The 20,016-nt window shown below is 43.6% G+C and overlaps 1 protein-coding gene across 1 annotated transcript in view; it reads left to right on the forward strand.

Moving 5' to 3' along the window:
• Window positions 1-20,016, forward strand: part of BTAF1 (B-TFIID TATA-box binding protein associated factor 1) — a 96,663-nt gene that overhangs the window by 51,447 nt on the left and 25,200 nt on the right. Inside the window, 13 exon segments of the mRNA XM_040438270.1 lie at window positions 1,233-1,375; window positions 2,725-2,840; window positions 2,843-2,898; window positions 4,115-4,267; window positions 4,269-4,319; window positions 5,570-5,766; window positions 5,768-5,991; window positions 9,497-9,520; window positions 9,523-9,561; window positions 9,564-9,687; window positions 12,462-12,510; window positions 15,603-15,675; window positions 15,678-15,755. Of these exon segments, the coding sequence (XP_040294204.1) occupies window positions 1,233-1,375; window positions 2,725-2,840; window positions 2,843-2,898; window positions 4,115-4,267; window positions 4,269-4,319; window positions 5,570-5,766; window positions 5,768-5,991; window positions 9,497-9,520; window positions 9,523-9,561; window positions 9,564-9,687; window positions 12,462-12,510; window positions 15,603-15,675; window positions 15,678-15,755 (1,327 nt within the window).

The raw sequence follows: 20,016 nt of genomic DNA on the forward strand, positions 1-20,016 counted from the left end.
TGACAGGTGCTAGGAAAGTCAGAGCTGCTTCAAAAAAGCGGAAATTCACATTTTTGTACCATAGTTTGTAAACGCTATAACTTTTACCCAAACCATTTTTTTTTTTACCCAAACATTTTTTTTTTATCAAAGACATGTAGAACAATAAATTTTAGAGCAAAATTTCTATATGGATCTCGTTTTTTTTGCAAAATTTTACAACTGAAAGTGAAAAATGTCATTTTTTTGCAAAAAAATCGTTAATTTCGATTAATAACAAAAAAAGTAAAAATGTCAGCAGCAATGAAATACCACCAAATGAAAGCTCTATTACTGAGAAGGAAAGGAGGTAAAATTCATTTGGGTGGTAAGTTGTATGACCGAGCAATAAACGGTGAAAGTAGTGTAGTGCAGAAGTGTAAAAAGTGGCCTGGTCATTAAGGGTGTTTAAGCTAGGGGGGCTGAAGTGGTTAAAGGGATTCTGTCATCAGAAATGAGCCCTATAAGCTAAACATATGGCGATGTCCCTTGTAAAACACTGAATCCTAAGTGAGTTTATCAAATGCCCTGTGGCTCTATTTCATAAAAAAGCGGGTTTATATCACTGTCAATCACTTCATAATGTGTCCAAGAGGACGTCTCATGCGACTGAAAATCCGTTCTATTCATCTGAATGAGATTGCTTTAGCAGCAAGCACATGGTTTCCGTATTCTCAATTTAAATGAATGAAACAGTCAAATTTCTGCAAAAAAAACCTGCCTCTTGTGAATTAACCCTTTAACCCCTGCACAAGGGCTTTCTTGCAGAAATTCCACATGGATTTCTGTGCGTTTTCCACACCAAAGCCACGTGTTGACGTTTTTGGTATAAATTTTGCTGTTTTACCACAGATCTCTCTGCTTGAATAGGTGAAATCTGCACAAAAGAACAGCTAAATTGATATGCTGTCGATTTTGACATTTCGCATGGCAGGTCAATAGGCGCACACAATGAAAACGCGAGTACATGAGTTTGTGAAATCTTGTATACTTTGCTGGTACTGTATTACAGAAATACCCCAGTAATGTGTGCAGGTAGCTTTACACATGATCATGCCATGTTCTCTGCAGCACTTCTCCACTCTCGCTAATAGGGGATTACACATTTTAAAGAATATAATTAATGCACACAACCCGTCAGATGCACAATGCTACTTTTAATTTGTTAATATTTGAAGAAAAATTTATACACATTTAATTTACTTTTGATCTAGGAAAAAGCTGCTGGGAAACTCCGTCAAGGCCAGAGCCAAACAAGAGAGGTTGCACAGGAATTTATTGCTGGCTCGGACAGTGTGACCGAAGACTCTGCCACCAGGGATTACCTGGTGACCCGCACCCGTTTGGCTGCTGCTAAGTCAGTATAGTGCTTTAAATTTCCCCCTTCAGACTTGAATGTGCTTATTGGATAGTGGGCAATATTACAAATTGTGCTTTGTTTGCCGCTAATCTTACTTGACTGAACGCATCTTAACACTTCAATAGAAGGTGTCTGCTTGAACGCCATCAAAGTCTTTTTATTCAGAGCTTAAAAGCGAATTAATTTCTTTTAGTTGTATTAAAGGGGGTTATCCCATAAATTTTATTGATGACCTATCCTCAGATAGGTCATCAATATGAGATTGGTGGGTCCGATACCCAGCCGATCAGCTGTTGGAAGTGGCCGATGCTCCGTAAGCGCAGCCACCACTTTGTAGGCCATGTGACGTCGTCCTACATCGGTCATATGGCCTAGTTGTAGCTCTGCCCCATTGAAGTGAATGGGACTGAGCTGCAATACCAAATTACAGCACTGTTTGGAATGCTGCCGGGAGTCGGCTTGTGCTCACCAGAGCTCCGGTGAGTGAGGCGGCTCCCTGTAACAGCTGATTGTGTGCCCCCCTCCCCTCCTCTCCCAAAAAAAATCACAATGTGATAATGACCTACCCTGAGCATCACCTTGCCTAGAAGACTGCTCACGCCGTTTAAGGAGATGTAGTAACCTCCAAATCCTGACCTAGGCCTCTCCCCAGTTAACCCCAGTACTCTCTGCTCTGAAAACCCAGTACTCTCACCCTGAAACAGCTGGCTGCAGATGAGGTGCCGGCTTATTTATTATCCAAGTCATGACTCAAGGCCTCTTAAAAGGTCGAACATTGACTTATAGGATCGCTGCCTTTACATCTGGTAGCATTAACGACAGAGCTTAAGAGCTCATTTGCATTCTTTCAATGTGGAGAAATCTTTAAGGGAATCTCACTAATACCTCTGCATAAAACCACAGCCAACATTTGATGCAAACACCTGGAATCCAGCCAGGCTTGATTACATCATCACTGCCTGGCCATTTCTGTCATCGGGGTGGGGGGCGTGGCCTGTAGGAAGGGGAGCATGGATCTCTGGGTGCAACAGCATGGTTGCACCAGGGACTGGTTTTCATATAAAAAAACCGTTTTCTCTACAGTGCAGCCACTATCAAGATGGGTTCAACACCATTAAATTCAGCTGACAAGGGCACATCTCTCAATGTCAACTGGTTTTATTAAACGGTTTTTAGTGACAGATTCCTTTTTAAAGTTGTTGCTTTTATAGCATTGTTGTGTGATTTAGTATTTGATATCATATATTTTAATATTTAAATCCTGGGTCGGTGACCTGACAGCATTGACTAGTTTTGTTCAGCTGTGCTCCTTGTCAATAAGCTGCTTTTCGATCTCCTTCTTCCAGGCTGCTGGGATCATTATGCTGTTGTATTTGTGATCCCTGTGTCAATACCGCGTCTCAGGAAATAAAGCCTGCTGAATCATTAGCGCAGTTGCTCCTTTTTCATCTGAACTCCAAGTCAGCTTACAAAGGATCAGCGTGGCCCTTGTTATCTGCGAGTGGGCCTGCTTTCAGAAGGTAATGAATGATTTGTTAAACTAATTGCGATGTGAAAGAACTCCCCATGGTGGTTTGCAGTGTAAAATGTACAAGTCAGACCATTTTAAAGAGAATTTGTCATAATTGTTTTTGCTCTCCTGACTTAAAGGGGTTTTCCAGGGATTGATACTAATGACCTATCCTCAGGCTCTTCCCCCTGGCTGTTGGGTGAAGAGGGCAGAGCCTGGCTTCTGACCTGGTTCTCCACCAGCTCTTGCCACTTGTACGCTCGCTCCTGCAGCATAATCCTTCCTGAGATAGCTGGCATCCTCCTCTCACCAGAGTGTGGAGAGGGGTTCAGGGGCTTCTCTTCCAGCCTTATCCTTGGAGGACTTTGCAGAGAGCACTTCTCCCTTTCTGTGATGGAGTCACTAAGCACTGCAGGCATTTTCCTTAGTAGACTGATTGACACCACATTGTTCCAGGACACTATCCAGGCTTCTCTCCGCTCCTATTTCCCCTTGGGATCGCATCTGGGCACAGTCTGTATCTGAGTCTATCTACATATGCCTCCCCCTCCAGAACGTTTGCATAGACTATCGTTTTTTTTTTCGTTTTTTTTTTCCTGGTAAAGTGTCTAAGTGCTTAGGATGCTTTTCCTTTATCCATTTTCAGGGATGGCCTTGCCTGACTGTCCAGCTATTCTCCTACCGCGGCTCTGCTCAGATATTCCTCTCCTGTCTATTCAGAATTCTCCACCTCTTTCGTTGGAATTCCTCTGAAAGATCCCAATTCTGTCCCTCGGTCCTCAACTGAGTAAATTCCTGAGGTGTAGGTTTTCTTATGACCCAAATATCTCGGTCTAGATCCAGGAGCCTTAGGTTCACAATGTTAGCCTTCCCTCCTTTTAAAGGGAATGTGGGCTGATTAGGTCTGAGTTTTCCCTGGTTCTTATTTCCAAGTGGACCATCTCCTCTTTCCCTGACTTGAGGCTAGCAGTTTATTCCTGTCTGGCAGTTGAGCCTCACCTGCTCATCTTCCGTTCGTATGCAGGATCCTTCGGTTGCATCAGTCTTTCTTCGATGCATTTGTGTGCCTTTTGGCAGGCTGTTCTCTTCCGGATTCACGGGAGATGTGAAAGACTAAGAAGATTGGCTACCTGGTTGTTGGCCTTGTGCAACCATGTAAAGGAAGTGGGGGGTTGTGTCCCATTTAATTATAAATTATAAGTAATCTTATTTTTTTCTCCAAATAGGAGTGCAAACAGTTACCCTTGCTGTCCAGCCACTGACTGCTTGCTGTTTTGTCTGAACAATTGTATTATGATGAAATAGCGATTCCTTTCACCGGATGCAAAATGATTGCAATCCAGCTGATTTCCACGCTTGCAGAAGCAAACATAGACATTCGGCAGCAAAGTAAACTGCAGTGTATTTACAATAGACCAAGCTAATGAACTGGTGAGTATGTTTGGGGGTGGGGAAGGTGTGCCAAAAAAATTAAGTCTTTATTGGGCCAGGTTCAAGTCACCATTTATTTTTCCATTCTTGTGATCAATCAGAAGAACAGAAAAATAAGAAAAAGATCCTGTATTTTAAGCATCCCTTATGCACATTTGGTGTCCGTGTTAGCGTCCGGATCTCTGATGGAAACGGCAATAACGAAAGTGACATGTGCATAACGGATGCTTGAAATACAGGATCCAGGGGTAGGCAACTTGTTTTGGTAACGGTTCATTAACCTTGATAGAGTGAAGGTTTGTGGTGAATACCAACGTAAATGTAATCGTATCAACTTAGCAAACTTAGTCCATATTCACCTCTACCGGTTTGAACAGAGGAACTTTAGCCACAGCCTTTTCCCCATTCACTATAATGGGATCCGGTGTTTATCCGGCACTTTCTGGCATATATGCCTGATTTCGGCTGGACAAAAAAACGCTCCATGTAGTGTTTTTTTTAGTCTTTTGTCCTGCTAAAAGCTGGCAAATATGTCGGGTACAGTGACCGGAGCAGCGACAAATAGGGCACAACTTACACTGCAACATTTTGTTGCACTAATGTCGCGCGACAATTTTTATAATGGCAGTCTATGGTGTCGCACTGCAACATGCTGCGACTGCAACGCATACAGTCGCAGAAAATCCATTCGAGATTGCCTTCCTTAGACTGCCATTATAAAAATTGTCGCGCGACATTAGTGCAATCAAAAATGTAGCGCGACAAATGTCGTCGTGTAGACGTAGCCTAATAAGGAAAACCAGGGCAGACCCTAAAATCCCAGACCATTCTGATTAGAAATGCTGCTCCCATCCAAATAAAAGCCTGGCAGCTGGTCTGCTTGGTCCTGATTTGAGCCTGGGTCACCAGTTGAGTTCCTTTTGCTTTATAAAAATCAATTTAGGCCATGATTACTATTTGCTTAGCTTTTCTCAACCAGTATACATTTTTTCCGAAAGTTATCCAGGATTATAAACAATGCTTCTTCAAAACAATGCTGCACTTGTCAGGTTGTGTTGTAGTATTGCAGTCATACACTTCAATGGAGCTGAGCTGCAATAGCGAGCACAACACATGGACGGGTGTGGTGCTGTTTTTGGAAGAAAGCACTTGTGTTCTTCTATTTGGCCCTGTAATAATCATTACTTGAGTTTTGTTTGTGTTCTGTTCAGCTAAGACAATAAATTGGTATATTATTGGTGCCTTCTTAGGTAACTACAGTGTTCAGTGAAGCGACAGCACCTCTGAGGGCCATTGCCTAACGTTTACCAGCAGCTAGATGAAAAAGGCAACAAGTGCAGATGACTGTGTTGGAAACCAACCAGGAATGGCAAGTCCTTCAGATGAGGGTTCACACCTTTGCTGCCTGTGCAATAGTCAACCCTCATGCAGCTCCAGAAAAACTTAATCATAATCAAGCCGTTAATGGAAGCTGTGAAAAATGAAGAGAATGCGGTGGTGCAGAACTACGCAGCCTTGTGTCTGGCTAACTGCTTCAGCAGTGTATCTCGAGGACTCCTGTCCAAATCCTAAATTCTTAAAAATCTTTGTAGTTCAGTGTGTGTGGATTCCAGCATCACGCCTTCTGTGATCTGCCCAGCCCCAGCCTTGAACAACGCAGACCATCTCAAAGGTATATTTTATTGAAATGAGACTTCATAATATTCAGGTCTAATATTGAGTAACTCATAATAGCAGAGATGTTAGAGTCTGATATAGTCACATCTAGTACAGATGAGGTGGTGTACCGGTTGCAGTGAATGTCTGTTTAGAGCTCTGCTTACAGAATGCAGGCTGCCTGTTTTCTGCTGATGTTAGCATGGAGGTGGCAGACATATCCAGTTCACTGCAACCTTTTCATACTTGCGCCTTCATTTAAAGGGATTGACTCCAATAATATACTGGGGAATTGTGTTGAAAAGGATCTTCAACTTGACCAGTGATAAAAGGCATAGTTAAAGCACCAATATGCCTTTTTATGACAGTCACTAAGGAGCTTTAGGCTACTTTCACACTGCCGTTTCAGGGTTCTCACAAGCGGCCCAAAACTGATCAGTTTAGCCCCAATGCATTCTGAATGGATAAGGATCCGCTCAGAATGCATCAGTTTGCCTCCGTTTAGCCTCCATTCCCGCTCTGGAGGCGGACACCACAAAGCAGCTGCTTGCATCGTTTTGGTGTCCGCTCTGACGATGCGGAGCCAAACGGATCCGTCCTGACTTACAATGTAATGCCTCATGCAAACGACCGTTGTTGTGTTCTGTGTCCGTTGTTCGTTTTCCGTGACTTTTCCGCGGACCCATTGACTTTCAATGGGTCCGTTGAAAACTCTGATAATGCACCGTTTGTCATCCGCGTCCGTGATCCGTGTTTCCAGTCGTCAAATAAATTTGACCTGTCCCTATTTTTTTCACGGACAACGGTTACGTGGACCTATTCAAGTCAATGGGTCCCTGAAAAAAAACACGGAGGCACACAAGATTGTCATCCTCGTCCGTTTTTTTCCTATCATTTGCAAGGCAAACTTGACTTAGATTTTTTTTTTTCACTTTTCATGTCTGGTGATCCTCCAAAAATCAAGGAAGACTCACTGAAACAAAAACGGATCACGGAACAGCTTTTTGCGGACCGCAAAAAAATACTGTCGTGTGCATGAGGCCTAAGTCAATAGGGACGGATCCGTTTTCACCTGACACCAATATGGTGCAATTGAAAATGGATCCGTCGCCCATTGACTTTCATGGTGGTCAGGACGGATCCGTTTTTACTTTGTTCATGATAATACAAACGGGTCCGTTCTGAAATGATACAAGCGTTTGCATTATCGGTGCGGATCGTCTGTGCAGATAAAAGATGGATCCGCACCAAACGCAGATGTGAAAGTATCCTTAGGCTGGTCCACGTGGCAATGGAGAGTGGGGGCTTGGTTCCCCCATGAGTGCTGCAGTCTTGCTATAACGGCCCGGACCGTAGGAGCACTGATCTGTGTTTAAAACCCTTACATGCAGCGGTAATGGCACTCGCAGCATGTAAGTTGTTAGAGGGAGCAGACTTCCATTGGTGCGCTGCGTTCTTATTAGATGTGTTTGCACAAGCCTAGTAAAGGCCTCAGGCCTGCCTCTAGTGTCCCAGTAGGCCGTGCCTCTCTGGCTCATCCTGCTGGTGAATGTCAATATAGCACTGACATTAAAATAAATTGCTCTATAGCAGTGGTGGCGAACCTCTGGCACGGGTGCCAGAGGCGGCACTCGGAGCCCTCTCTGTGGGCACCCACACCCTGGAAAGTCTGTGGTGTACCAATATGCCTTAGACTTTTCCTGCCATTCATCAGCACAGGGTGAGCTATGTACAGCACAGGCAGTGCACTGAATGTAGGCAGGCTATTATAACTAAATGATAAAGTACATGGAAGATATACTATTGGACTGTAGTATTCAGGGTAAATTGCCGTTTTGGGATAAATAAGTGGGTTTTGGGTTGCAGTTTGGGCACTCGGTCTCTAAAAGGTTCACCATCACTGCTCTATAGGAATAGTTCAATGTATTTTAAGTGATCAAAAAACACCTTTTATAATCCCTGGCGGGACTATTAAAGAGTTAAAAAAAAAAAAAAAAAAGTTAAAATGTATTACATTACATTCCAAGAAATAAAATTATTTTTTTTTCTTCTTCTTTGAAAAAGCTTTTTAAAATTGCAAAAATTAAAACCTCCACATATTTGGCACTGCTGATGACCCCTGCTACGCAAGTATCATGTAATCCCATTCAGCATCACCATAAAAAAGCAGAATTGCTGTTTGCTTATTAGCTATAAAAGGCGATCAAAAAGCGTTATGTCCCGTAAATGATACCAATGAAAACTACAAGTTGTCCGCAAAAATCAAGCCCTGACGCAGGTCCCTAAAAGAAAAAAAGTAGTTACCAGGCTTTTTTTTTTGGTTTTTATTGTGCAAAATTATTAAAACTCCAGATGGCGGGGGTCTGACTCCCGCACCGATCAGCTGTTTGAGAGAAAGAGTGCTCGTAGAAGCGCAGCCTACTCCGCCGTTTACCTGCCTCTCTGCAGCAGTGATCAAGTGTAAGTAAACCTAAGCCATACAATTCACTTCAGTGGGACGGCTCTTCCTGTGAATACTATGGAGCCATCCTATAGAAGTGAATGGGGGCGGCTTTGTGTAATTACACCTGCTCACTGCTACGGTTGCGACAGCGGCAGGTAAACGGTGATGAGAAGGTAGCGCTGGTACAAGCACTGCTTTCTCTCAAACAGCTGATCAGCAGGAGTCAGACCACGGCGCTCTGATATTGGATGATCTGTCCTGAGGATAGGTATCCATATAATTAAAGCGGACACCCCCTTTAATAGCTGTATGGTCACCTAAACTGTAGAGCAGGGGTGTACAGGCCAACTTGCGGCCCCAACCATCAGGTCATGTACTTGTTTTCTGTGTCTGCTGGCTGCTTACATGTATTTTTCTATGTCAAAGGGACTCCATGTCTTGGCAGAATGCTGGTCTCCTGATCCCTGTGTGACCCTCCAGAATGGGAGTAGAGGAGTTGGAGAGGTGTCATGCATACATGGATCTCTTATTGTACTTGTCCAGGGGTCCTCATGTCTGATCTGGATGTGGGAGACAGGTAGCTGTACATCACCCTGCAAGTCTCGTGCAGTTGTCTGTCTCATGCAAGCTATTGTGTCGAGTAGTTGTCTGTGGAGCTGCCAGTTGCCATGTCCCAAAGGCTGATCGGACAAGAGTATCCCTGTGCAACTCATTTAATTAGGCATTTATGTGAGGTTTTCATTTTCTTTGCCTCTACTTAAAGGGGTTATCCAAGGCTCCTAAACTGACCCCCAGCGGGTGCGGTGCTGTGGGGAAACAGGTAAGTATATTCAATGTGAGGGGCTTGGAGCATGGGGGGGGTGCAGTTTATAGCCGTGGGATAACCCCTTTAAGAATGTTTGCCAGCCACTGACTGAGAGAATCTTGAACCTGTTAGTAAAGGATTGTAATTAGTGTATAATAGAAACGCAAACTCCAGTACAATGGATTTACATTACTTGCGTGAAGGTGGGAATCTGGGGAGGTGTCTTTATAGGTATACAGTTTGTGTTATAAGAGACTTTGTTTTCTAATATAGGGTCAAATTCTGAAAAAGATGGAGCCTGCACACGGTCACAAAGCACCGAGGAATAATTACCCTGTACAGCATCAGCAAGCTGCTTTTGCAGTTACTAGCAGACGTGGCCCAACTCCGAAAGCTACAAAGACCCAAGTGGCGGACTTGCCCCACAGGAAGCGGAGCGGCACACGTCCACGGAGTGCGATGAGGTATTTATAACCTTTCATGTTGTGTTAGCGTCTCACTTCAGAGAGGTCCAGGAACAGTACAGAAGATGACGTGACAGTCGTTTAGTACAGAACCAATTTAACCCCTTCCATTATAAATGTATGGCATTGGCAGATGAGCACTAAAAGGTTGACCTGCTTTGTAGGGGCTTCGTTATAAAGTGTGTGGGGCAGGACAATATACACTGCTCAAAGAAATAAAGGGAACACAAAATAACATCCTAGATCTGAGTTAATAATTAATATTCTTCTGAAATACTTTGTTCTTTACATAGTTGAATGTGCTGACAACAAAATCACACAAAAATTAAAAATGGAAATCAAATTTTTCAACCCATGGAGGTCTGGATTTGGAGTCACACTCAAATTAAAGTGGAAAAAACACATAAGGCTGTTACAACTTTGATGTAATGTCCTTAAAAACAAGTCAAAATGAGGCTCAGTAGTGTGTGTGGCCTCCACGTGCCTGTATGACCCTCCACGTGCCTGTATGGTGCAACGTGACCGTTGGTGGATAGAGCGAGACATGATGTCCCAGATGTGCCTCAATTGGATTCAGGTCTGGGGAACCGGGTCGGGCCAGTCCATAGCATCAATGCCTTCGTCTTGCAGGAACTGCTGACACACTCCAGCCACATGAGGTCTAGCATTGTCTTGCACTTAGGAGTAGGGGTGCACCAAAATGAAAATTCTGGTCCGAAAACCGAAACCGAAACTGCCTTTTTGCCCAAATACTTTTAAAATACTTTTTTTTTAATGATTTTATTAATAATTCTTTTTCATGAATGAAATTCATCTGTGGGTGGCGCTGTTATGGAGGGGGGGATATGTGCACTGTTATGGGCATAACAGTGCACAGATCCCTTTCCCCATAACAGTGCACAGATCCCTTTCCCCATAACAGTGCACAGATCCCTTTCCCCATAACAGTGCACAGATCCCTTTCCCCATAACAGTGCACAGATCCCTTTCCCCATAACAGTGCACAGATCCCTTTCCCCATAACAGTGCACAGATCCCTTTCCCCATAACAGTGCACAGATCCCTTTCCCCATAACAGTGCACAGATCCCTTTCCCCATAACAGTGCACAGATCCCTTTCCCCATAACAGTGCACAGATCCCTTTCCCCATAACAGTGCACAGATCCCTTTCCCCATAACAGTGCACAGATCCCTTTCCCCATAACAGTGTTCAGATTCCTTTCCCATAACAGTGCACAGATCCCCCCTCCCATAGCAGTGCCCATAGACCGATCCCCCTACCCATAACAGCCCCGGCCCTGCTGCTCACAGCAGACTAATCACTCACTGCATCTTTATTTTACCTTACAATCGTGACGCTCAGTTACAACTCTGCAGGCAGACGGGAGGGCGGCCGTAACGTCACTTACTCACGTGACGCACCTGCCTCCGCCCACTTTATGAATGAAGGAGGCCGGAGCAGGCGCGTCACGTGGAGTAAGTGACGTTACGCGCCCTCCGCCTGCCTGCAGAGTTGTTACTGGAGCGTCACGATTGTAAGGTAAAATAAAGATGCAGTGACTTAAAGTAAACCGCCCGGACCGGCGCGGGTGACAAATCCCCAAACCCCATAATTTTCTGCGATATGTACCAATATCGGCCGAAATGGATTAGGCCCATTTTCGGCCGCGCGTAATTCGGTGCACCCCTAATTAGGAGGAAACCAGGGCCAACCGCACCAGCATATGGTCTCAAAGGGGTCTGAGGATCTCATCTCGGTACCTAATGGCAGGCAGGCTACCTCTGGCGAGCACATGGAGTGGCTGTGCAGCCCCCCAAAGAAATGCCACCCCCTCACCATTACTGACCCAATGCCAAAACGGTCATGCTGGAGGATGTTGCAGGCAGCAGAACGTTCTCCACGGCGTCTCCAGACTGTCAACATGTGCCTCAGTGTGAACTGCTTTCATCTGTGAAGAGCACAGGGCGCAGTGGCGAATTTGCTAATTCTTGGTGTTCTCTGGCAAATGCCAAACGTCCTGCACGGTGTTGGGGCTGTAGGCACAACCCCCACCTGTGGTTGTCGGGCCTCATATCACCCTCATGGAGTCTGTTCTGACCGTTTGAGCAGACACATGCACATTTGTGGCCTGCTGGAGGTCATTTTGCAGGGCTCTGGCAGTGCTCCTTCTGTTCCTCCTTGCACAAAGGCGGAGGTAGCGGTCCTGCTGCTGGGTTGTTGCCCTCCTACGGCCTCCTCCGCGTCTCCTTATGTACTGGCCTGTCTCCTGGTAGCGCCTCCATGCTCTGGACACTACGCTGACAGACACAGCAAACCTTCTTGCACAGCTCGCATTGATGTGCCATCCTGGATAAGCTGCACTACCTGAGCCACTAGTGTGGGTTGTAGACTCCGTCTCATGCTACCACTAGAGTGAAAGCACCACCAGCATTCAAAAGTGACCAAAACATCAGCCAGGAAGCATAGGAACTGAGAAGTGGTCTGTGGTCACCACCTGCAGAACCACTCCTTTATTGGGGGTGTCTTGCTAATTGCCTATAATTTCCACCTGTTGTCTATCCCATTTGCACAACAGCATGTGAAATTGATTGTCACTCAGTGTTGCTTCCTAAGTGGACAGTTTGATTTCACAGAAGTGTGATTGACTTGCAGTTACATTGTGTTGTTTAAGTGTTCCCTTTATTTTTTTGAGCAGTGTATAATGCTCACTATTAAGTATCTTTATCACAAGTTCTGCACTTCATTCTGAAAGACGACCCTTCTCCCCTCCAGCCGCTCTCCTTCTGCAGGTTCTCATGCTGTCATAGACACTCTAGCTCATGTATGTTTTGTATACTAATGTACATTTGTTGATATTGACCGTTATGCAACATAATATTGTACCTGTATTGCCTCTTACGATTGTGCATGAGACAATGTACCTGTACTATTTTTTCATTGATAAAAAAATCAATAAAATAAACAATTTAAAAAAAAAGACACTCTAGCTCACACTGCAATGCTGGATCAGTCAGTGGCAGAAGGCTTTCCTTGAAGTGGGTTTTTGAAGGAAAACTTTATTTAAAAAAAAAACTGTTGTAGAGGCTTGAAAAAAAAGGGAACAATTCTGATGGAAATTTTTGCCTCAAAGTAAGGGTCCATTCACACGTCCGTAAGCGTTTTGCGGTCTGCAAATTGCGGATCGCAGAACACTGATTCTGGCTGGCCCTATGATAGACATGACTATTGTCCGCGACACGGGGCTGTGGAACAGAACTACAGATGGCACACCGTGTGCCGTCCGCATCTTTTGCGGCCCCATTGAAATGAATGGGTCCGCACCTGCTCCTCACAATTTTGGAACAGATGCCGGACCCGAAACATACAGGCGTCTGAATGGACCCTTAAAGCAACCAAAGTTACTCCATATACAAGCTAGTGAAGATGCGTCTTGCTTTTTAAATTTTTAAAATTTTCTATGTAAGAATACTGAAATAAAAATATAAAAAGCCTACAATCTGGCAGTTTTAACACTGCGGAACTAGGTCTAAAATATGTCAAGACTTCCTCTTCTTTGAAAGCAGCTACATAGGCCTTAGACAAAACGACAGGACTTCATTGACTTCTGGGGGAGGTTTTCTAGGCATTCTTGGTGACCTGTGCAGAGGTAGGAGGGAGTAGATGAGCTGTGATATCGCCTATTGTGAATGGTTTGGTTCCTGTGCTTCTATGCAGAGGTGATATCTGTCATTGTAATTCTGCTGTGATGCCATTGCTACTGAAAAGTTCTGTACGGGAACAAGTCTCGACATATTGGGCCCAGTGGTCAGTCTAAAACTGCAGGGTTATTTTTTTTTTTTTTTTTTTTTTTTTTTTTTTTAGTGACAAAATTCACAAAAAACTAAAGAAAAAAGTTACAAATGTGACTTTAAATAGTTAATTTCTGATGACCCATTTCCTTTAACTAGTAAATGTAAAACTTTGTGGTTAAACAGTCTTTTTTTTTCTAGTTCTTTGTAATTGCCTCCCTTCCCAGTGGGTGTGCAGTACATGTGTAACGGTTGCATCAGGTAATACATAGGCTCAAGTCCCTAATTCTCGACTCTCCTGACACGTTGTTATAGCTGATAATTGTACGTTGGATGTGTTTTCCACTTATGAAGCTTGTATACCGGAGACGTACAAACCCTGTGTTCCACCCTAGAGCCCTGAGATTTCAAGTGTTAAATAATCCTACTGATAAAACCTTTGTGGTGGCAAATTTGTGTTTGCTGCTGTCTTGTCCTTTGCCAGAACATGTAGGAGGACTTTTGGTGCACAACATTTACCGTTTAGAAGAGTCCTGTAAGGGTAGGTTCACACCCCTGCGGAAGCTTTCACCAGATCGGCCTAGACAGATACCCACTGTTCACTGCTGGACTCCATTGGCTATATTAGGATCCAGGAGGGGATCTGCCACTTTCCAGCATAACGGCCGGCTTTCAGAAACAAAAACCTTTACTTGCACCATTTTTGTTCAGCTGAAACCCAGCACTTATGGCAGAGGGCGTCCTGATCCCATTATAGTCAATGGGGTCTGGTGGTGAATGGCATTATCTGGTTAGGCCGGATCCAGTAACCAGTCTACCAGAACAGCTTGCTGGATAAGTTAAACCTAGGTGAGTATCCCTACCCTAAAGAAATGCATTGCCCAACACTAAATAATCCCTGATGCACTACATAGGCTTAGTTTGTCTTTGTCTTATGTCCATTTATATACTTACCTGTATATACTTTACCTGTGATCTGTATATACAGTGTTTCATTGTACTTTTGATCCCTATAGAGAAACCTATAGGCAAACTCTAGAAAAAAAAATACATGTTGCTTTAAAAAAAAAAATTAATTTGCTGATAGTACAGATAGTTGAGGAAAGTCCTTATCTGCACATGTACAGTTATGGAGTGGGCTCAGTAGCTGAACCCACACCATCCGGTGTCGGTTGCTTTTGTCTGCTTACAATGGTCAGTATCACAGCAGACTACTGCCTAAGGGCTCATTCACACAACCGTATGATTGGATCTGCATAACTATTTTTGTAGGCATTACTATGTATTATAGAAGTAGAAAAATTGAAACTTGGCAATTTGCTAATATTTGGCAAATTTGGTATTTTTTTTTTATAAATATTTTTTTTTTACTCCATTTTACCAGTGTCATGAAGTACAATATGTGACGAAAAAACAGTCAGAATGGCCTGGATAAGTCAAAGCGTTTTAAAGTTATCACGCACTTAAAGTGACACTGGTCAGATTTGCAAAAAATGCCAAGTCCTTAAGGTGAAATATGGCTGTGTCCTTAAGGAGTTAAGACACTTAGGATACAGAGGAGGAAAATAGAAAAATGTTCAGATCTGAGATCAGACCCCCATTTCTTCTTGGACCTCAGATCAGATCCCTAAGCTCCATTAGACAAAAAAAACAAGGCATTGAATGCATTTCCTCTATCAGAAATTCTGCAGCAAATCTGCGGCATGTGGATACAAGCCTTCATTCACCTAGGCCTAGGGAATTATGTTGAGCTTGGTGGTACTAAGCTTCTTCTTGCAGGCCCTTTCTTTCAAGGACCATTTAAAGGATATTCCCCTTCTCAGGACTACCTATCTTATGAGTGGTCCAGAGTTGTGAAACATCTGAGTGGGCAGTGCTACGCGGTTTCTGTAGCTTCCATTCACTTCTATGGGAGTTACAGAAACAGTGTAGCACAGCCCACTGGGTTCGTATCTCCGGGTCTCCCTGGCCACAGCATGAGATGGGCTTATTGACCATGAGTGGCTGAGATGGGAATACACCTTTAAAAGTCGCTGTACAATATCAGTCGTGCAGTATGTGGCTTATTGATGAATAGTGATATAACTGATTAATTTTTTTTTCTTTTTTTTTTCTTTTCGCCTAGAATCATAAGTATTACTTAATCCAGAGAAGAGGTGCAGAATATACTCTTGGCTACCATTGCAAACACTTTGGAAGTATTTAGTCACAGGCCTGCCATATCTCTGGGAATCAATGGTCGGACCGCTAAGAAACAACATTAACGTTGACCGTTTTGGTAAGTGTCCAGTATTTAGCTGTATACACTGATCTGTCATAACATTAAAGGGGTGCTGTACCTCTTTATTATTAATGAGCTATCCTTTGGATAGATCAGCATTTGAACGGCAGGGGTCCGACAACTAGGACCCCTGCCGATCAGCTGTTTGAGAAGGCAGCAGTGCCATGGCCTTCTCATAGGTTGATGACGTCACGACGATCGCTGGCCTGAACATGGCTCAGCCCCTTTGAAGTAGCCGCGTGCAGGCCAGTCATCCTGGCCACTAGGCCTGTCGGAAACTGAGAAGGTTGTCGTGCCGCTGCCATCTCTAACAGCTGATTGGCGGGGTCCAGGCTGTCAGATACTGCTGGTCTTTTCAAAGGGATCCATCTGTAATAAAAAGGTACAGAACCCCTTTAAACCCACCTGCCTAATATTGTGTAGGTCTTGTCACCAAAACATCTAATCCTCTGAGACATGGACTCCACAAGGCCTTTCTCTGAAAGCCATAGGTTCTGTAGTATCTGACACCAAGATATTAGCAACAGATCCTTTAAGTTACAAGGTGGGACTTATCCCAGACATGTTCAAGTGGATTGAGATTTGGGAAATTTGGAGGCCAAACAATTACCTTGAATGGTCATGGTCTTCAAACCATTCCTGAAGTGTGGCAGGGCACATTATCCTGCAGAAAGTGGCCATTGCCATGAAGGGCAGAATAGTTGGTCTGTACGTTTTTAGGTAGGTGATATGTCAAAGTAACATCCACCTGAATTCCTTGACCTTTGGTTTAGCAGCATATTGCCTAGTGCATCTCACTGCCTCTGGCACCGTTTTGTCTAGTGCACCCTGGTGTCCTCTTGCCCAGAGAAGCAACGCACATGCACCCATCCAGCCGCATGATGTAGAAGGAATTGTGGTTCATCAGACCAGGCCACATTCTTCCTGTTCGGACGCTTGCATGCCTATTGTAGGCTCCTTAGGAAGTGGACAGGGATCAACATGGGCACTCTGACTGCTGCGTCCCATACACTGCAAGCGGGCGATGTACTGTGTGTGCTGCAAAAGTTAATGCTGGCTGTGATAGAACCTGGTCACAGTACTGTAGGATCCAACCAGACGGGCCAGCTTTTTCTCCCCGCATTCATCCGTGCTCCCTAGTGCCCATGTCTGTTTTGGAGGTGTTCTGACACTATCTAGAAATCACAATTTGTCCCTTATCAGTCTGGGAAATCTTCATATTCGCCCATTTATCCTGCTTCATATTCTGCCGAATGTTGTGGGTGCCAGTAGTAACCCCTCGATTCTGGGTGGTAGACAAATTGCAAAAATCCACGGCACTCCTTAAAAGTGAAATGTACTATTTATTCACACATGTTATACAGCAACGTTTCTGTTCTCTCTCGGAACCCTTTTCAAGCCAAGTGAATTATAAAGTGCAACAGTGTCTACATTTATACATCATGAAATCAATCAGTACTAATTGATCAAACTGTGAACGCCCTTTTAACAATGTTACAATTCATTCAGTCTAAAACACTCTTCAATGTGAACCACAGCATAAGTGCAATGTGCGTAGTCAGTAGCAACCATATAGGTTACCATATCTGCAGTACTAATCTTAGTGTCCATATATTATAATAGTGACATAGTTATATAAAGTGCATTGTGCTTAAAACCAACTGAGCCATTTACATTAAAAACGACCTTGCTGGGGCATTGTGGCTGTACTTCGCATGATCCATAAGGGTAATTAGATCTCAATAGTGAACAGTAAGACTCCACGCTGTAATCTCCGCGTCTCTTGATTCGATATGCGCATGCGTCAATCTATCCCCCTCCTCCCCTATGAAGTGTAGTGGATGGGCGTCACTCAGGGCAGAGACGGAACAGGCGCGATGTTAAGCGCTTACGCTGTCTATCTCCACAATGCTGCGCGCATATATGCAGACAACACAGCGCATCATGCGTATGTTCAAACCTCTCCATCCCGAGTACCGCGCATCTCATTCACACCATCTTGTTTGGGGGCAAATTTGTGGACAAATAGATAGTAGTCATAACTTTTCATCCATTAGAGATCTTCCCTATTCAGTCATCTTGTATTCAGCCAATATATGTCCCACCATAACGGCTTCCATATTTCCAACCGCAGAACAATTCCATGTTTCCAACTGTAAAGTAATGATAGTATAGCGTCCCTTTCAGGGCAATAACCATATGCAGCATCTATTACATTCACTTGGTACAATAATTCGTATGCAAAAGAACACAAGCAATGGGATGTAAAGCATTAGCCTACCATGCCCCCAGTTACCCAGAACTCAACATTCAAGCCTTTAGGCCTTCAGCGTATCCAGACGGAAAATCCATCCAAGTTCATTTTTCTTTAGTAACACTGGCCTGTCTCCGCCCCTTTCCAGCGGTTTTACGTGATCCAAGATCATAAATCTTAAATCACTCTCCTTATGGTTTTTTTTCAGCGAAATGTTTTGATACCGGTAAGTCTTTTTTCTTATTTCTGATTGCCTGTGGTTATTTAACCTGGTCTTCATGTAGCACGTGATTTTACATGGGCACCACAATACATATATGACCCAAGATGAGTCACATGTGATATCAAATTTAATATCAAAAATCTTCCTTTTTTTTTGGATGTATGAATGCAGACCCCTTGTACATGAGTCTGCAATTAACACATCCCAAGCAAGGAAAACTACCTGTACGTTTTAGTTTTTAAAATCGTTTGTCTTAATTGACCTCTTTCTGGTACCCTTGCGCTCACTACCCTGTCTCTAATGTTCCGTGCTCTTTTATATGCCATCATTGGAGGATCCCTGAAGGCCGCTATTGTCGGATAGCCGCACCTCAGTACCCCCCAGTGTTTTCTCACTATCCGTTCAATGTTGGGACTTAATTCGTTATAGGATGATACAAAAGGTAACCTGTCACTTTGTTGTTTTTGTTTTGTTGTTAACAACTCCTCCCTCTGTATTTTTTTAGCTCTAATCGCATGTCTATGTACCAAGTTCTTAGGGTAACCTCTATTTCTGAAAGACTCTTCCATATTCTGTAGGGCCTGATCAACATTCTTATTCTCAGCATTTGACTGTATGGTAGAGAATTTACCATCCTTCTAGGCTGTCCACTGGTAAAATGTAACAGTGTATTCTTGTCAGTTTGTTTAATATTAAAATCAGTATGTATTTGCCCTTCCTCTATGTATATCTGAGTATCCAAAAACTGTACCCTCTCTTTGGATGCCGTTAGTGTAAATTGGATCTCCTCATCAATGGAGTTCAAAAATAGATGGAACTCCATCAATGCATCCATAGAATCCAGTCCAGATGAGGAAAATGTCGTCTATGCATCTCCACCACGTCAACACCTGGCCGAAGTGGGGAGACACGTATGTTTGCATAGGTAGGCGCGGCATTCGAACCCATCGCCGCGCCTATCAACTGCAAATAGAACTGCCCTTGAAATGTGAAGTAATTGTTCCTGAGTGACATCTCTAATAGTTCCACTATAAATCTGCGCGTTGGGATGGAATATTCCGAGTTCTGTAACATGCCCTCCACTGCTAGTAAGCCCTTAGTGTGGTTAATTGAGGTATATAATGATGCTAATATTGCCCCTTTCGGGATTTGCACCCCTCTCAATTTCTCCAGTATCCCTGAGGTATGATTTTGCACCTATAGCATATTCTCTCAATACTTTGTCTAAAAAAAAAAAAATCATATTGGAAAAAATGGAGTTTCGGACGGATATTATGGGCCGTCCAGGACGGTCCACCAGCCTTTTATGTATCTTGGGCAATGCATGCATCGTTGGAGACTTCATTGTCAAGAATTCCTTTAGTTGTCTATCTTTTGATTCCATTTTCCTCTGCTATATTTAACAATCCCTCAATTTTTCTGGCAATGTCAAATCTTGGATCTTTCCCCAACTGTTTAGAAGTACCTGGTTCTCCTAATTGTCTATAGATTTCATTTATGTATTGAGAGGTGTCCATAACCACGATCCCACCCCCTCATCAGCGGGCTTAATGGTGAGATCGGGGTTATTGGACAAACTCTCCAATGCATACATTTCCTGAACGGTAATGTTTGGTTTAGTTAACATATCAGACCTTGTGTGCTGTCTCAATTCTGCTATATCCTCCTTTACGGCTTCAATAAACACTTCTAGAGAATGTGAGTTAATAACAGGAAACAAATCCCTCTTTAAATGCAAATCAAACTGCTTCAATGTCAATTGAGTCCTCTGTATAGGATTC

The sequence above is a fragment of the Bufo bufo genome, chromosome 6 (genome assembly GCF_905171765.1).
Source record: "Bufo bufo chromosome 6, aBufBuf1.1, whole genome shotgun sequence".
NCBI lineage: Eukaryota > Metazoa > Chordata > Amphibia > Anura > Bufonidae > Bufo > Bufo bufo.